At 36.8% G+C, this 17927-nt stretch overlaps 2 protein-coding genes and 1 pseudogene across 5 annotated transcripts; 1 reads left to right on the top strand and 2 right to left on the bottom strand.

Annotated features, from left to right (window-relative positions):
• Positions 1 to 1931: 1931 nt before the first annotated feature.
• LOC103321996 (geraniol 8-hydroxylase-like) lies at positions 1932 to 4169 on the bottom strand. Its single transcript, XM_089045475.1, has 2 exons — positions 2894 to 4169; positions 1932 to 2809 (listed from the first exon to the last, which is right to left on the bottom strand). The coding sequence occupies exons 1-2, from the start codon at positions 3791 to 3793 to the stop codon at positions 2189 to 2191; spliced, it is 1521 nt and encodes a 506-aa protein (XP_088901601.1). The 5' UTR covers positions 3794 to 4169; the 3' UTR covers positions 1932 to 2188.
• Positions 4170 to 4593: 424 nt separating this feature from the next.
• Positions 4594 to 6207, top strand: LOC103321997 (AAA-ATPase At3g50940-like; annotated as a pseudogene). The gene is made up of 2 exons (XR_016123900.1): positions 4594 to 5520; positions 5602 to 6207. The product of XR_016123900.1 is annotated as an AAA-ATPase At3g50940-like (transcript).
• Positions 6208 to 6223: 16 nt separating this feature from the next.
• Positions 6224 to 12003, bottom strand: LOC103321998 (U-box domain-containing protein 6). Of its 3 annotated transcripts, none has more exons than XM_008223853.3 (6): positions 11740 to 12003; positions 10654 to 10746; positions 9883 to 10068; positions 9577 to 9684; positions 7551 to 8743; positions 6224 to 7230 (listed from the first exon to the last, which is right to left on the bottom strand). In XM_008223853.3, exons 2-6 carry the CDS (start codon positions 10702 to 10704, stop codon positions 6438 to 6440), a joined length of 2331 nt encoding a protein of 776 aa, XP_008222075.2. In that variant the 5' UTR covers positions 10705 to 10746; positions 11740 to 12003; the 3' UTR covers positions 6224 to 6437. The 3 variants fall into 3 exon arrangements, with proteins under 3 accessions (XP_008222075.2, XP_008222074.2, XP_008222073.2); XM_008223852.3 differs by having other exon boundaries at positions 11601 to 11989; XM_008223851.2 differs by having other exon boundaries at positions 11466 to 11989.
• Between the last annotated feature and the right edge of the window lie 5924 nt (positions 12004 to 17927).

A 17927-nucleotide genomic window follows, 5' to 3' on the forward strand; every position in this document is an offset into this window, starting at 1 on the left:
ACATACACGCCTTGAAGCATCTTTCATCCTCTCATTATCATTCCTTCTTAAACACTTCTTCTGTAAGCCATTCCCACAATATTTTTAAACACAAATATCCAACATCAAGAGACTATTTCCTCTTTTGGGTTAGAGACTGATGCTTTGGTTAATTCTATTGGGAGTAACTCTAATTGGGCTTGGCCTCTCTTGAGTGCAGATGAGTTAATTCATGTTAGAGTGATGATGCATAATATGCTGCGAATTCTTTTAATTTGGATGTGGTTCGCTGGGTGCCTGCGTCTAATGGCCTTTTTTTGCCGCTTCTGCTTGGGATTTTCTCCGGGTTTCAACCAATGGTATCTGCAATGTCCTTGCTTTGGTTTAACCAAAACATCCCTAGAATGAGTTTTATTATGTGGATGGCCATCAAGGGGAAGTTACCTGTCCTTGAAAGAATTGCTGCTTATCGTCCTCTTGTTGTGACGTCTTTTCCGCTCTGTCATGGCCCTCCCGAATCCATTGATCATCATTTCTTTAAGTGTTCCTACTCTGAAGCTATTTGGCGTCAAATTATTCGTAAGTGTAGAGTGGTGGGCATTCCTCATTCTTGGCATCTGTTAATTCCTTGGGCCTCTTCTTCGTGGAATGGAAAATCGGCGAGATCTGTTGTCAAGAGACTTTGTCTTGCAGCTTCTGTCTACTTCATTTGGAAGGAAAGAAATTGTAGGATCTTCAGAAACTCTTTTTGCCCCCTACTGTAACAATCAAGTTAGTTTTGAATTCTGTTAGGAGTAGGCTTTGCTCTATAGGATTTAAAACTTCTCTTGCCAATGCCTTCCTTATGGAGGACTGGAATGTTTCCATTAACCAGCTGCCTTTAGGGTTTTCTGTTTTTTATTTTATTTTTGGAGGTGTCTGTCTTTTGGATGGACTGTCCTCTTTTGTTTGTTACGAGTTGGTCTTTTGACCTTCTTGTTGTTTGTTCTTGGGGCTGGCCCTCCTCGGTTATAAATTCATTTAATTACCAAAAAGAAAAAGTGTGTAAGGCTTACTGTCTCGAGGCCCAAGGCTTGAGGTCTTCAATCCAATGGCCTCCATGTTTCTCGTCGACTGCTTTGTCAAAAGTGCTAATCATCCTCTTATTTAAATTGCACTGACTAAAAATAAGATAATGTAATGAGGTAATTTATTCTCAACTTCTCTGGTAATAAGTATCTAATAATACAACAAACTCATGTGCATGAGATTTGAACTTAGCACATATTAAGATTCAATGAATCAGAAGAAGAAAGGAAGAAAAGAAAGCATAAAAAAGAAATGAAAAAAGATTTTTCTTGCTGATATAATGAATGGTTATTACACTAAGAGGTTAATACAACATATGTTTCATATTTTACCAATATATTCTTTGATAGAGCGGAAACTATATAGAGTTATTACAGTAACAACCTATGAGGTTTTTAGTGTTTTCACAAACTCCATAAGGTTTTTGGTGTTTTCACAAACTCCATGAGGTTTTAGAAATTATACGAATATCCCGTGAGAATTCAAATTATTTTCACAAAACCTCTTTTCGTCGATTGTTCATCCAAAAATTGACTATTTCATAAATGAAAAACTTATGTTAGTGACAAATTTAACTACAATGAATGTACACGCAAGATAATATCAAAGGCTAACTTTGTCATTTGTAGAAACTTTTTGGTAGAGACTTTATCTGCAGTTGCTTTTAGGAACCCAAGTTACTTCTGGTATTTTGTTGTAAGGCTAGATATTTGTAGGCTTGAACATTACCAGCTTTTACTTTAGGTGGTAAAGATTGGTGTGTGTGCAAAGAGTATACTACACAACTAATTTATATGTATCAAAGAGAGGAAAAAAAAACCTCTTAACTAAGTTATCGAATATCATAAAAATATCAGAAACCCAAGTACTTGTTATTTGAAAGATTATGAGCAAAGCCACACTCACGTGGTTAGTTGAGTTGTGGGATTTCATTATACTTATAGAATACCGAGTACAGATACAAACAAGGGAGACAAGATCCCTAATGCAAGGAGGGAGACAAGCCTCCCTAATGCCAAGGCAGTCCACAATTCTAAGCACCTAGGAAACACGAATCAGACAGTCTATCACAAATATATGTCACGGTCTATCATTATTCTCTTCTCCAATTCTTGCATAAAATCCAACAATATAGACTCCATTAAATTTCACAAAATGACTTGGGCACAGCTCTAAGAGGGTGAGCCATCTGCAAGGTGAGGCCAAACTTCTCTTCCATATTCAAGGTCTCTGGTAAAACCCCATCTTCAAGCTTCCATTCAAAAGAGTTAATGAGTGAACCCAACATCAAGGGCAGAATTCGCATTGTCCATGACAAGCCAGGACATATTCTCCTCCCAGCACCAAATGGGATAAGCTCAAAGTTTTTCCCGGTAACATCAATTTGGTCATCCAATCCCAAGAACCTCTCAGGCACAAATGAGCTTGGGTTGTCCCAAATGCTGGGGTCTCTGCCGATGGCCCATGCATTCACAAACACTTGTGCACCCTTGGGTACAATATACCCGCATATTTCAACGTCTGAATCGGCTTTTCGAGGGAGAAGCAATGGAGTTGCTGGGTGCAACCGAAAGGTCTCCTTGATTATTGCTTGGAAGTAAGGAAGCCGAGCAATGTCTCCTTCCTCTACTGGTTTTCCTTTGCCAATGATTTTCTCCAACTCTTGTTGAGCTTTTGACATCTTTTCAGGGTTGCGTAGCAGCTCAGCCATTGCCCATTCCAACGTGGCAGAGGTTGTATCTGTGCCCGCAGTAAATAGAATCTATTCACATAATAAGTCAACAAAATTAATGGTATAACAAATTGTAATGACCAAGCAATTAAAAACAAAACAAAAACAACTAACCAGAAGCAGATGTTGAAGTTTGGTCATGTCCATGTCCTCACTGTTCACTTCACTGATGTTCAAAAGAGTATCCAACATATCATTGGTTGTGAGATAATCATGTGCTTTTCTAGATTCCAATCTTTGGCTAATGATGCGGTCAAAGACCTGTTCTATCTTCTGGACATGTTTGATCATGCGCCGCCTAATTCCCTGGGGGTCAATTTTCCTAAGAACAGGGAAAAAGTCCGCCCAGTTTGGCTTCCCTGCCTCTTCCATCGAACCCCACACAGTCTCCTTGAACTCTCTGGCCATCTCGCTACTTGCGTCAGCCAAATCCACAGAGAAGATAGTACGCGACAGCAGATTGAGCGTCGTTTTGAAAGCGGCCCTTCCAATGTCTACCGCCTCACCTTTGACCAAGCTTTCATTGACATCAGATATGAGCTCTTGCACTTTCATGCGGCGGTTGGGTTGGTTGGCGTCGAGGATTTTTGGGGCGAACAAGTGAGAGTTGCATATTTTTCGAAGGCTTCTCCATTTGGATGAAGTTGGTATCCAGGGCAGGCTGTCTCCGCGAAGGTCACTGGCTTGGATTGCATCTGGCACGGTTCGGTTGGACAAGAATTGGTCATGGGTTTGGAGGACTTGTTTGGCTGTGTTTGACGAAGAAACAACCACCGTTGTTACTTGGCCGAGTTGCAGAGTTATAATGGGGCCATAGATATGAGAAAGCTTGGTGAAATCGAGATGGGGTTTGTTTCCAAGCTCTAGGAGATTGCCAATGAAAGGAAGTGGCTTTGGTCCAGGTGGAAGAAGATGCCTTTTGGGGTTGGCTTTGCTTCTGAGGGCTTGAATTGAGAACAAGAACACAAAGAAAAGACTGGTTAGGAGGACCATACAAAAACTCAAGAAATCCATTCTCTCTCTCTCTCTCTCTCTCTCTCTCTCTCTGGTTGTAATTTCAGACAGAAACAAAAGTTAAGGGAGAGCATAAACCTTTTCACCTCCGACCTCCTAAAACTAGTCTTTCTACTTGATGGCCAACTCAGAAGTGTCTATAAAATCACATTTTAGTGTTTATTTATAGAAACACCTACCAACCGGGTGAGAAAGTGTCTTGTTATATTTTTGTCAAGTTCAACTCGGTTCTATAGGAATTATTGTTTGCTGTTAGTCACGTGTCAACAAGGCATTGGATAATTGCCTCAACTAGTATGAATTAGGTAGCTATTTTAATTTAATTTTTTGTTTGTCGATTAATTAGGCAGCTATTTGTTGTATATAAAGGCCAATGCAATCACTAACAATGAGATTAATTCAATTGGCCACTCAGATCAGATTGTACCATTTCGTCGTGGCCAAACTACGACACTACTCCTCTTGGAATTTGGATGGACTAGTAGCCTCGTCTTTTCCATGTATAAGCCTACTGTGAATTTATTCCAATAAAAAAAGGTCTGACTTGCTTCAGATCGCTAGGTTAGTGACGGTTTGTATAAGCCCATTGAACCAAGAGTTTGTTTCATTTTGGGGGTTTGTTCTTCAGGACCCAAAAACAGGTTCACCCGGTTGGAATTCTTGGGCTCCATTCTTTGTAGAAACAAGAGTCTATTCATAACTAATTGGGCAGTTCCCATTGAGGAAGATTGGGGCTGTGGCCAGATACTTACAATAAATAAATGAAATACGTAATTTCCTTTTGAAAATTGCCTGAGAAGCTTGTTCCTCTCATCTGGAACATTGACCAGGTTTGAAAAGTTTGGGGAAAGCTTGCTAATATATCTACTCAAACAGCTTCAAGTGGAAGCTAGATTTCCCATGACAGTGATCAATGAGGTCCAGACCATAACCAGCCAGTTCATTCCCCAAAAACTCCGAGACAAAATCCTCGCCACAATTGGAGGCCTTTTGGGTAATCTTCCCTACTCTCAAATGACTCTTATCATTGATGAACACAGTGGCCTCTCTGTCAATGAGATTTACCAGGCCTCAGAAATCTACTTAAGCACAAGGATCACCCCTTCAATTGAACAGCTAAGGGTTTCCAAGGCTCCAAGCCAGAACAACTTCTCTGTTGTCACTGAAACCAAGTTGAGCACTGAAACCATCATGACTATGAAGACTATTCAGCTCAGCTCCCATAAGACATACAGAGAGAAGGTGTTGCGCACTTATCTGCCATATGTTGTAGACAGGTCAAACGCCATACAAGAAGAAAGAAAAGTGGTTAAGCTTCATGCTCTGGGGAACTTTATGCAGGTCCCTGGGGATCAGTCATCTTTGATCATCCATCTACTTTTGACACATTGGCAATGGATCCAAAGCTTAAGGAGGAGTTGATTGATGACTTGGACAGGTTCGTGAGGCGAAAAGAGTTTTACGGGAGAGTAGGCAAGGCATGGAAACGTGGGTACTTGTTGTATGGCCCTCCTGGTACAGGGAAGTCTAGCTTGATTGCAGCCATGGCTAATTACCTCAAGTTTGACATCTATGACTTGGAGCTTAAGCATCTGCGTAGCAACTCCGAGCTCAGGAGGCTGTTAGTCTCCACTGCAAACCGATCAATACTGGTAATTGAGGATATTGATTGTAGCATCGAATTGAAGGACAGAGAATTTGGAGGAGGCAACCCCAATGACAGCCAGGTAAGGACCAAGAGCAACAAGTTTTTCATGCAAGTAATTTCTGACTCTGATTTTATATTAATTAAGCTCTCCTTTTAACAGTTGACTCTATCTGGGTTGCTGAATTTCATCGATGGGTTATGGTCAAGCTGTGGAGAAGAGAGGATAATCGTGTTTACAACCAACTACAAGGACAAACTAGATCCTGCATTGTTGAGACCAGGCCGCATGGATATGCACATTCACATGTCCTACTGCACACCAGGGGGATCTTGCTTCAAACTACCTCGGAATAAAAACTCACTGTTTCTTCGACGAAATTAATGCATCCGTTAGGGAGGTGGAGGTGACTCCCGCAGAGATTGCGGAAGAACTCATGAAAAGTGAAGACACCAATACGGTGCTTGGAGGACTTGTTGCATTCGTCAAGAACAAGAAAAAAGATGGACTGTAATGCAGGAGTCAATGTTGAAGAAACAAAAGAAGTCAATGAACAAGAGAAATAATGCCTGGAAAACAAGGAGCTAATATATAGAGAAATGGAAAATAATCTCCACCTTCAGTTGAATAACTTGAGAAATTCCCTTTGCTTCAAATAATTTATGTTCCGATTTCGTGAAAATATATTGCAGACTACAACTTTTCCACATCTTTCGTATGGTCTCAGTCCCTATGAGCACTTATATGAACAACCAAGCAAGTATGATAAAAATAGTAGAAGAGCTTTATGCTAAAACTAACCACTTGAATTATGATAAACATAATACATGTATTCCTACCTGAAAGAGAAAAATAAACCAAAATCCATAGATTACAGGGGCCTGTACATTCTGCTCTTTGAGAAAAGAGAATAAAAAAGAATAACTAGGAATGCCCATAAGAAGGGAACAAAGGAAATGAAAAGATGATACAACAGAAATTTACAGCACCGTAGGACTTTAACACTGGTAAACAGAATAGCTCTTGCTCTTCCACAAAAACCTAAAAGGTTTGCTCATCTTTCTTCTTGAGGCGGATTTGCACAGTGGCTTTGATTCTGGAACAGACATTGGCTTGTTGCTATTTTCAACAGACAAATGCACCTCCGCCTCTGCAGGTGGTTGGTCTCTCTGTCTCTGCTCACGGAATAGCATTAAAAGCTTTTGAGCCTTCTCTTTTCCTCTTGATGTACCATTCACAGAAATCGACACCAATGCAGGTATCACCCCTTCCTTTAGGACCATCTGACTGCATTTATCATTCCCATTACACAACAAAAAGAGACATGAGACAGCTTGCTCCTGCTCAATGGGTTCATCAGCCTCCAAAATTGTTGCTAGCGCACTGATAAGACCTGAATTTGATATCATTTCATCTCTTGCAGAGCTACTTGAAGCCAAATTTATCAAAACAGCTGTACATTTTTCTGTCCATGTACGGTCACCAGAGTTCGCAAGAAGGGTTTGGAGACCACTGATAATACCAGCTGAAAGTAGATTTGGAATATTTGATGGAATGCCAGAAAGATTGTATAGGGCGTGGAGGGCATCCAGCTTGGATTGGATTTCAACATTGGCTTGAAGGAGCTGGGTTAAGAAAGGGACAGCAGGGCTTGTGCCAACTATGTGCTTGGCTTCTTCAAGGCAGGAGAGATTCAGATAGAGGGCTGTCGCAGGTCCATGAGAACTGGGATTGGAGATCATTTCCTCTAGCAATGAAATTACTCCTGATGCTAACATCGTTTCTTTGTTTCTGGGGGAAAAAAATAAAGAATCGATAAATTTCCAAGTTTTTAATCCAAGAATAAGAGCTGAGAAACAACACATTATCCTCTCGACCCATGATGCAACGGAAATATCAACACATCAAAATTAATCGCTATGTTGCACCCATTTCCCAGAAAATTTCTTAACATTAGTGAGCCATATTTTGATGCTTAATAGACCTCTGACCTTTTTCAGACATTTAGCAGACCACATAATTGCAATTTAATTCAAAATTAAAATATTATCAAACAAAGCCTGTGGTCACATCTGATTCTTATAAAATCTGGAAATTTTATTGAACTATACCTGTTATTATTGACAGCAAGATTGAAGAGAGCCATGGCTCCACTTTCCTGAGCTAAAACATTTGCTTCACGCACTGCTGATTTCAGAAAGCATAGAAGTGCTTCAACAAACCCATTAGCACCCATATACATCCTGGCCTCCTCATCATCCTTCAGCAAGAACCTTAATTGCTCCACGACCTTGCACTTCTTCCTGAAGTCTGCACCTTCATTTAAGACAGTTAAAAGACCCTGATAACTTTCAAAAGAATCAAGCTCAGACTCTGCCTCCACCGGAGACACGTCTTCTGTTTCATTCCCAACAGCTTCATCTATTGTGGCACTCTCCTCTAAAGGAACCACCTTGACACCTTTCAACTTGCAATAGCCAACACTACCCATAGATTTTGAATTAGTGGACTCAGACTCAGACAACGCAAGCCTCCAATAGTTGAGGTCAAGAGACTCCGGGGGACCATCAGGAACAGAAATTCCATTCTGTTCGCACCAACTAGCAATGAGACCCTTGACACAGTAATTGGGAGTTAAAGAAAGATGAGACAGCTTCTGTTGAGTCTTTGGGCAGGTATTATGCCCATCGCTGAACCATTTCTCAATGCAAATCCTTTCATAGGTCTGACCAGAAGCAATGATGACCGGATCATACATAAGCTGCAGTGATATAGGACACCTCAACTCTTCAGGTGGAAGAGGCATCTGACCTGACCTCCGATTGTTTGGCTTGGAATTAAAAGAACTCTTGAAATTAAAAGAACTAACTTTTGACAGCTGTCGGTCAAATGCATGACCATTGCCCCCAGGCGCAGCATCCTCAATTGAACCCTGAATAGTGGGAGAACAAGGTGCAGAACCCTGTGAATCATTGTCATCTGAGATTTCACTTCTAAACAACTTGGAGTATTTTCTCATAAGATGTAATAGATAAGCCACAATTGATTCTTTCCGCTTGTCTTCCTCAGCACGGGCTCTTTGGATGAGTTTCTTTAGAGCTCTTCTCTCAGTAAGAGCTGCCCTTGAAGAGGTAATACCAAGTTTGATAGCAGCCTGATGAAAAGATTCCAGCTCATTATTGTCATTACAGTTGTCAAACTTTCTCCCTTGTTGGAGGAGTGCAATTATTTCATCACCAACTTGCTTCTCTGATGGATCAAGTGAGAAGACAGTACCCTCAAGTTCACTAACAATCTCTTCAATCTGAAACAAGTTCAACACTAAATGATGTTAAGAACACATATAAGTGACACACAGAAGAGTAATGGCAAGAGAAAACCACAAGACACAATCACCAAGGAATTAAAGCATCACCAGTTAATTTCAAACAATTTCTATTAAGAAAACATAAAGTTATATGGAAATAAAGATGCCTTGTATTGCAAAGCACCAAATTAAATGGGTTATACAATTGTGCAGCACTAAACCAGTTCGCCCAAGATAACAAAAGGCTGGACATGACCAAGTTTCATTGTAGGGAACCACATGCAATCAGATTATACTTCAACCTCTAGTAGGTCATGAACATATGAACCATGAGGTCCATGACAACCAACACAGGAAAATAGTGAATGACCATATGAGAACCACACTGAATCATAGAGAAAGCTTCCAGTAAATTCCTACGTTAGAATATGGGGGAGAAACAAACCACATTAATAATACCTCAACCCTTTGGTGGACCATTAGGATTCATGGTAACCTTCTACTGAAAATTACTGGTCAGATTTTCAGTAATCAAAGTAAATTTCCTATTATGCATTTCAAAAATGAGGCAGTTTGGAGTTTAAGACTTTGTTAAAAGGTCAGAAGCGATTCATGGACCTCAAACGCCAAGTCATGATATTCCAAGACCCTATCAAGTTGACTCAACAATCACAACTAGATGTGTAAGTATAACGGTAACTCTGTGCTTGCGTCTACTCGCTAAGAGCAAAGTTGTGGAAACTATCTTCACCAGGGCATGCACAATAATGAAATATGATATAAAAAGCATTCAACTGAAATTACCACTGATCACCTCAAAAAATAATTACCTGACTACCAATAGATTGTGGAACAATATCTTCAACACGCCTAAGACTATCCATGAGAGCACATCTTGCCTTCTCAAATTTTGAGAGCACAGAATCCCCAGTTATAGCCTGAATGATAAAAAGTAAGTTCTCCATTATACACACAATATACTAATTCACAACCTCATCAAGAATGAAAACAAATTTAGACAACAAACGAGAAATATATTCCTCTATGGTAGAAGGGGAAAGTCTACTTGACATTTCTGGGGATGGGAGTAACAACTACTGAATAAATTACCAACGAAATATTGAGGAAAAACCTACCAAGTAAAGTTTACTACATTCGGAGCAATGCTGAAGAACATTCTTAGCCTTTTCAAGTGCTACATGCAATGAACATAAAGCTTGGATGCCCGATTTGCTCCTAGGTCGAGCTGCTTCCAAAGAAGGAAAAATTGACATTACTCTGCAATAAATCGCAGAGAGTTCCTTGCACAGTTCTCCATGCAACTGCAGAAGGAAACAAAGGTGATCAATTATATACACTGATACAACCATATGACAGAATACAGACTTTCAAAAGGTTATAAATGGGGGATCCATGCTGGTAAATTTTCCAAAAAGAATATGCAAGCCAGCTTTGAAAAGAATATACACAACTACCTATATGTATATAAACACACAACCAAATTCTCACCAAAACCTTGTACTCTCACGATGACTTCAAACTTCTCTGATTCCAAATTTTTACCAATATTATAACCGAATAAATAAGTTCGATAGATGCAACTATACCCTCCCAAGGAATGGCATAGACCCGGAGTATATGTAAGAAAACCCCATAAACTAAAATAACTGTCTTAAGTTAACTAACAATTCCTAACTAGCATTACCTATAGAGTCCAGGAACTTCGGGGATTAACAGTTCACACACGTAATTACAGGAAACACATAGGAAGTCAGCAAATATAAATGTTGAAAAAATCAAAGTTATGTTGAGTTTGAAATATTTTGCACACACAAAAAAAAAAAAAAAAACAAAACAAAAAACAATACCAGTCATTAAATGTATTGCCACCCATATCTCATTCATACCTTGGCATCGCTGGCAGCAAATAAGCTTTCTTCAACCTCAGAAAGATCCATGATTCAAGCTCACTTTGATAACTATGATGAAAGCTTATACATCTGCATTGCCGAAAAAGACAGTAAAACAGAATCAGCAAAGGCATAAAGGAAGCTTCTCATTAAATGTCTAGAGCATTAAACATAAATAAGCCAAAATTCTACAACTAAGTTTAATTTTGGCTGCATCGACTAAATAGGCATGGCAGTGAAAATAACACAGTACACTGTTGGATTTCTTTGGAAACTGAGGATTAAACGAAAACAGAAATAAGCATCTAACTTGTACTTCATTTTTCCAGGTTTTCAATGATTGAGTGAAAAATCAAAAAGTGGCAATAGAGAAGAAGCCTCCACTGAGGCAATTAATTGTAATATCCCCACTCATTCATTCCTTGGGATTGGAATATTTATTAAGTAAATCCCATATTTGGAACACTCACTTTCTCAGAAACCAAACAGAGGATTGGAAATTTGACAAGAAAAAACGAGGATAAGGCCTTAAAAAAACAAAATGGAAAAACCCAAAAAGAAAACTGCAGAGTTGATTCAGACAATATAGTATCTTCTGAAGAATGAAAAATATTTTCGAAAAACAAAATCAAAAAGAAAAAACAAATTGATTTAGACATTTCATTCCATGGCCAAAGATACAAAATCTGAGAGAAGAATGTTGATTAGCAAAACACACAGATTGATTGAGACATTTCACCCATTTCGCAAAAACTCCAACTTTCAGACAAGACCCCAAATAAAATAGGCATAGCAAAATCGAAAATGACCTTCCCGGAAATCAACATGGCCAATCAAATTTCCAAACCTCCGCGCACAGAGATAAGAAATGTGAGAACCCCGCAATTATAGAAGCGAGTAAGCTCTAAAAATGAAGCTACAGCCACAACGCGCCAATTGCTTACTATTCAGATGCGGAACAGAAGCACACAAAACACGGAATTTCGGATGACAAATTGGAAATTTACAGCTCAATGTGCCTAAAAAAAAACACCAAGTCTTTGACGGGAGATAAGCAACTAGGGTTTGGAGCTGGGTGCGTACCAAAAAACCAAAACGAAACGAACTAAGGAGGCTTCATAAAAGAGCATTTAGGATATTCCCAGCAACCAAACAGAAAATTAGGGTTTCTCCGATGATCTGTACATTCCCATTTCATTACACTTAGGCCTGTGGATTCAAATAGAGAACCCGAATTTCTCGGAGTTCTTCGGGAGGGAGATATATTGGATTTTTGGTTATTCTGAGCGGGTGGGCGTAAATAGTAGTGAATATATTGGAAATAATTGAAAAAATAAAATAATTCGAGACTTTGGAGAGTTTTGGGAGATATGTTTCTATTATTTTATTTTATTTTTCGGATTTTTTTATTTTTTTATTTTTTAAGAAAATTTAATTGTTAATGTCTGCATTTTTATTTACTTTTTCGCCGCTTTTGTCTCCCTGGTTCACCGGCCGACAGTTGCCGACCTCCTCGTTTGTCGGTTTGCAGATCTGTCATAAATGTGCGCGAATGACGAAATTGCCATGTTAATTGAAAATTCTGGTGGAGTAGAGTGACTTTGCACTGCACTAGCACTCACTCCTCCCGGGTATTATTGGTTCCTAATTTCCTATTGCATTTCTATGACATTCCAATAACATTTATATTAATATTATGCATATATTTTGTGACCAAAGTTAGTTACATCCTTTTATAATCTAATCCATTGCCACATATCATATCAATACTTTAATTAAAGCAATATACGCATACATGCAATAACATATTTTTTTAGATCCTCAGTTATAATTTTTCTTCTAATGTATACGTCTTTAAATTTTTCTTCTTAAAAACAAAGATAAGTCGACACGCTACTTTACTCAGTTAGATTTGACTCTCTACCATACCTCTACCTTTTGAGGCATGTTGTCAAACACCTTACCTTGTAGATAGCAACCATATTCAAGGAGATCATTAAAGGAGTATTGGGCAATTTCATGTGCAGTAATAATAGAAAGTGGGGCAATTATATGCACCGGCAAATTTATGATCATGTACTTTTCACAATCAATAATATACGATAGTAGTATCTTTTTCATATAATAACACAAACTTATTTGTGCATGACCTTTTTTAATTAATGAGAAACAAGATATTCAAACTTATGACGTCTCTCGATCTTGAGGATAACTTATTGATTGTGCAAATTTTGAGATTACCTATTATTTCTCTTACTCACAAAGTATTGTATCTAACCAACTAATGAAAATTCACATGGCTTTCATTCATCAGACTTTTTTTAAGGAAGAAGAAGAAGGAAAAACAAAAAAAAAAAGGTATGCTATTGCATCATATCATGGCTAATGACAACTACCAAGAATGACATTTTCTTATGGAAAATGTAGGAAGGAATAACCACATTAGTATTAGATTGATTATGTCACTTCCAAAAGTTGTGAATTATTCATATGGTCCCTCGAATTCCAAAAATATAAAAATATAAAATGATAATAATTACTATGATCACTATAATCTTTATATATTGAAATCCAAAATGATAATTTTTTAATACAAGTAATAGTCTAAATTATAAGAAAAAGATTTATCACACTCAATACCAAAGTGTCATGAATGTTCAACCTTAGACCACTCATTTACAAGTGAAGAAATTTTTTCCAATTGCCTATATGCCATTAGCCAAATGACATTTGTTTTTAGTTCTTCGAGATTGACATGTATAATATAAATATAACAACAACCTACTAAATTAGGGGTGGGGAAAATGAGTAAACGAGAAGGGTAGTTACGTTAATCCATATTCAAACTGATTCCATTTGCAGCGGATGTCTCCAAGCGGGAGTGGGGGAACAGAAATCCTCAATTCTGTGTGATTATAAAAACGTTGGCTCAGCATCGCTCCACGTGGTGTTGTTTTTCACCACCCATTTTAACAGTCTCCTCCTCCACTCTGTTTTACACCTCGCGTAGATCCATAGATCACGGATTCTGTTGTTGTTCCCCCAACTGGTGCTTAAAATGCATTAATTCGCGGACGCGATTGGTTAAAATGTTAAAATTTACCGCGCTTTCATCATATGAAATTACCATGTATATGTCTATAGAATTATCAATATTTTGATATTTACCCAGTTTTAAAAAATACTAATTTATTTCTTCCCAGATAGTTTCGTAATTGAAATACGTAATCGTTTTTTAAAATCAAATTTTGATTTTGATTATATAATTTTATAGCTTACGTGATTAAAAACAATTATCCTCACACCTCAGATTCCAAGTTCGATTTCCACTCTCTAAATATTGGTTATATAAAAAAATAATAATAATAAGGGAAGAAAAATTAGAGGATGTGACGCTCTCATGTCAACATCAATATGACACTTTTAGAACCTTTTCTCTAAAAATCTCACTATCTTAGAAGTCAAACTCATTGATTTTGTGATTCGAAAACCAATTAGAAAATCACACCAATCTAGACCTACTGTTCTCTCGATCACCTTAATTTAATATATATATATATATATATATATTTATACAAGCATAAAGAAGCAGGGGAATAAGAAGAAAGGTTTGTACATAATTATATATTATACGTATATATTAACCAATTAAAAACATAAATTAGTATACAAAGATCTTCAAAAGGAGCAACGAATTCCTTGTAATACCGCATTAGTGTATATATATATATATACATGTTGAAAATTAGTGCAATGATCTATTTATTTTATCTATATGTATTTATAAATATAATTATATATAAATAAATAAATAAAAACAAAATATCTTGTTTCATGGCGATGAAAAACTTACGTGGGAAGTACTTACAGGTACATCATGTCAATGATTTGCGCAAATTACACGTGGCGACAATTTGCATGACAATAATTATAGTTATGCGCAATTTCTGCTCATAGCAGAACGCTAGTAGTCGCATGGCTTGATTTTTCAGGGAAAATCCAAAGTTTTGAATTTTTGGACGGTTGGAAGCAACTTGTCCAGATTCGCCCAGTCAGCTGGGCATCATGTAATGCCAAAAGGGTTTATATAATTATGCCCGGTTTGAAACTACTGCATGTGCATGTTTAATATATCGTCCATTTCTGTGCAGATCCAACCTTAGAGTCAATGGAGGTGTAGACTCAGAGCAAATAATTACGGAATAAAAATAAAATTTATGACCATCGATGTATGAGTAAATATTTTTACTCAATGCCTAACGAGAGTTGGTTGAGTTGGTAAAGATCATTTTCTTCACTATCCGGCCTAAATTTGAGTTTTGTTGCTAACAATTCTTTTTTATGGGTAATCTGTAAAAAAAAAAAAAAAAGGGATAAGACCCCTCTATAAGTTCTTAAAGAGGCCTTAATATGTCATAGACCTAGAATGAGATAACCTCCCCTCCACCTAAACTTTTATTTATTAGAAAATAATAATTTTTAATCAATTAAACTACGAATTCATAGTGTGTATGTCATTTTTAGGATTAAATATATCGCTGGAGTTGGGCAACACTCAAAATTAAAAAAGAAAAGAGGTCAGTTGAAGAATCGTGTTGGGAATTTATGTTGTTTACCTGCTAATTAATGATATCTCTAATGAGAGTTGTTTATCGGATATTATGACACCTATTAAGATTTGAACCTCTTCTTAGTCACATAATCTCAGTCAAATGCAACTTAAATTAGACGTGCCAAGCAATTGTCCAAATTTCCAATAAAAACAAGAATAAACCTTTTTTTTTAGGTGAGCAGAATATTTTAATAGCAGAAAATATATTTTTATAGAGAAAATGGAGGAAAATACTGAAGAATTATAAGTCAAATAAGGCAGAAGAAGGTTGGTGCAAAATGGACCAAGCGATCAAAGAGGTGGGGCCAAAACTGTTGAGCAATGACGACGACCCAAGCTGAAAGCCTAAAACCCATGTCCTTGCTTCCGGGGATGTGAATGAATAGCAACAAAAATGTCGCTCTCCAAAGTCAAATTCAGAATTTATTAGAATTAAACAAATTCTAAAGTGGCGCGGAAAGTGATTAGCTTTTCTTCTCTTCACTCACTTTGACCAAATATTGTTTCCATTTTTGAAAGGCTATGGATAATCATGATTTTAAAGCTGTGTGTTTACCTTTAAGAGGTAAAATGAACAATTGCCGAAAGTGAAATTTTTAAAATAAACCACAAGGCGTGTGTGGTTGGGAAATTGATATTTTAGCCGGCGAGTAATCTGATGTTTTAATAACAGAGATTTAAAACCCTTTGAAAATACTTTGTGGCCAAGAAAAATCTAAATCCCGAGCGAAGATTAATCCCATTTTTCAAATATGGGGACAACTTGTGATATTTACCCAAAAAAAAATTTTAAAATAAAATAAAAACATGTCGGCAAATGCCACTTGGAAAAAACATGATAAGTAGGTTAGAGGAAGTGGAATTTATTACATCCTCGTAAGGAGACTTAAGAGAATAATTATTATGAATCATCACAACCATGCATGTCTGTAGCACATCATCATTGGGGGTGGTCCAACCAAACTAAACGGATATTGGGTTGACCACGTTCGCTTTCTTTTGAACCCAGTCTATGCATGCTATGATTGATGTTAGGCGATTATGGGGAATATTTTTGGGGTTCTTAGATCTAGGTTCAAAACGATTAGTTGTTATTGTGTTTAGTCTAAGAGTTTTTTGTTTTAAATGTAGGTCCTTTGACTTTTATTACTCTTTTTATTGTGTCAATTTTACCCTTTGAGGTACATAAGGAAAACATTGAAAAATCTAAATTTAATGAATTATTTACTTGTAATTAAATTTCAAAATTTAAATTTAGAATTCTTTCATTGATAATATTTACCTAATATATGGGTAAAATACAAATTAATCAATTGAAGTAAAGGCCCACATATTATACAAATAAATTAGGCAAGCACTCACATTAAATTATGTACCTAACATACAGGTAAATAGTGTTCTTATTAGCAATGAAAAAAACTTAGTTATAAATCGTGTTACTTATAAGTCATGAACATAAATTAGAAGACTACATATAAGTCAGATAAAAAAATAGACAAATAAAATCATATGTTACCTATAAAAAAATGTATATAAAATACTATTATTCATTGTCTAAAATATGAAAAAAAAAAACACACACAAAAACAAAACAAATATATACATATGCAATAGGCAATATGACAATATACCTACACCATAGGATAATTTATCTACAAGAGTATATACTATACATCTACCATAGGATGAACAAAAATAAAAATAATGGCATATAAATTATCATCTTACTCATTTTAGACAATAGGGATATAATAGGAAGAAATTAATACAAATCAGTTAAATACAAAAATTTGAATCAACATGTCAAAGATGGAATGTAATCTACGTGGCAAACTAGTCAAGGGACTTGTATCAACAGACAATAATTCGAGGACTAGACCCAATTATTGGTTGGATTTTTGGACCTCTATCAACTTTTCTAAATATTTTTACTCAATGCTTGATATGTGTTTATAAGTATAATCATAGTTAATTTTTTATTTTAAATTTGTGAAAGCGTTATGCCTTTTTTTTTTTTTAAGGGAAAAGAAATAAACTACAACCGGAAACCACGCGAGCACGCAGGCCCCACCAAGTCAAAATAAAACGGAACCGAACAACTTAGAGGAAGCCCACGATCCCATAGTCGGGAAGGGGCAAGATTATAGTCTAAACTAGCAACAACATCTGCAGTAAAGTTAGCTTCCCGAAAGATGTGCTGAAAAGAAATTTCTTCGCAATAAGAACCCTAAAGCGTTATGCCTTTGGACACGTGTAAGTGTTGAAAATGATGATAATAATATATATATATATATTAGGTTTAAATGATGAGCAAAATACTCTAGACGACTATATATGCGAACTTTCAATTTTTGCTGTAATTATTATTTGCTTGTTGCCCGTCTTTAAAGGCATTTAATGGGGCTGTCTTTGGTTTTGGTACAAATTAGTTCAAAATGTGACTATGTTCGGGCATATGAACATGTACAAGAAATGAAAGCTCTCATTAATTTGGTCCGTGGAGTTGGATAATATTGCTTGTCCTGTCCATGCTATAAGTTTGAGGAAAATATTTGTGATAATTTGGTTGTATCAAATAAATTAGTGGGTCATGGATTGCATGTGATGTTCAAAGTGTGTGGCACGTTCTCTCCATGAAAACTACTTCGACAATTAAAGA

The sequence above is a fragment of the Prunus mume genome, linkage group LG2 (assembly GCF_029339155.1).
Source record: "Prunus mume cultivar Tortuosa linkage group LG2, ASM2933915v1, whole genome shotgun sequence".
NCBI classification, from domain to species: Eukaryota; Viridiplantae; Streptophyta; class Magnoliopsida; order Rosales; family Rosaceae; genus Prunus; species Prunus mume.

Bases quoted from the DNA above. Each gene is read 5' to 3' on its own strand.
- LOC103321996 (XM_089045475.1), bottom strand. From the start codon at position 3,793: ATGGATTTCTTGAGTTTTTGTATGGTCCTCCTAACCAGTCTTTTCTTT. The intron at 2,810-2,893 runs GTTAGTTGTTTT...TTATGTGAATAG, and splicing joins AACTTCAACATCTGCTTCTG to ATTCTATTTACTGCGGGCAC.
- LOC103321998 (XM_008223853.3), bottom strand. From the start codon at position 10,704: ATGGATCTTTCTGAGGTTGAAGAAAGCTTATTTGCTGCCAGCGATGCC. The intron at 10,069-10,653 runs GTATGAATGAGA...TTCCTTCTGCAG, and splicing joins TTGCTGCCAGCGATGCCAAG to TTGCATGGAGAACTGTGCAA. The intron at 8,744-9,576 runs GTAATTATTTTT...AACTTGTTTCAG, and splicing joins CACAATCTATTGGTAGTCAG to ATTGAAGAGATTGTTAGTGA.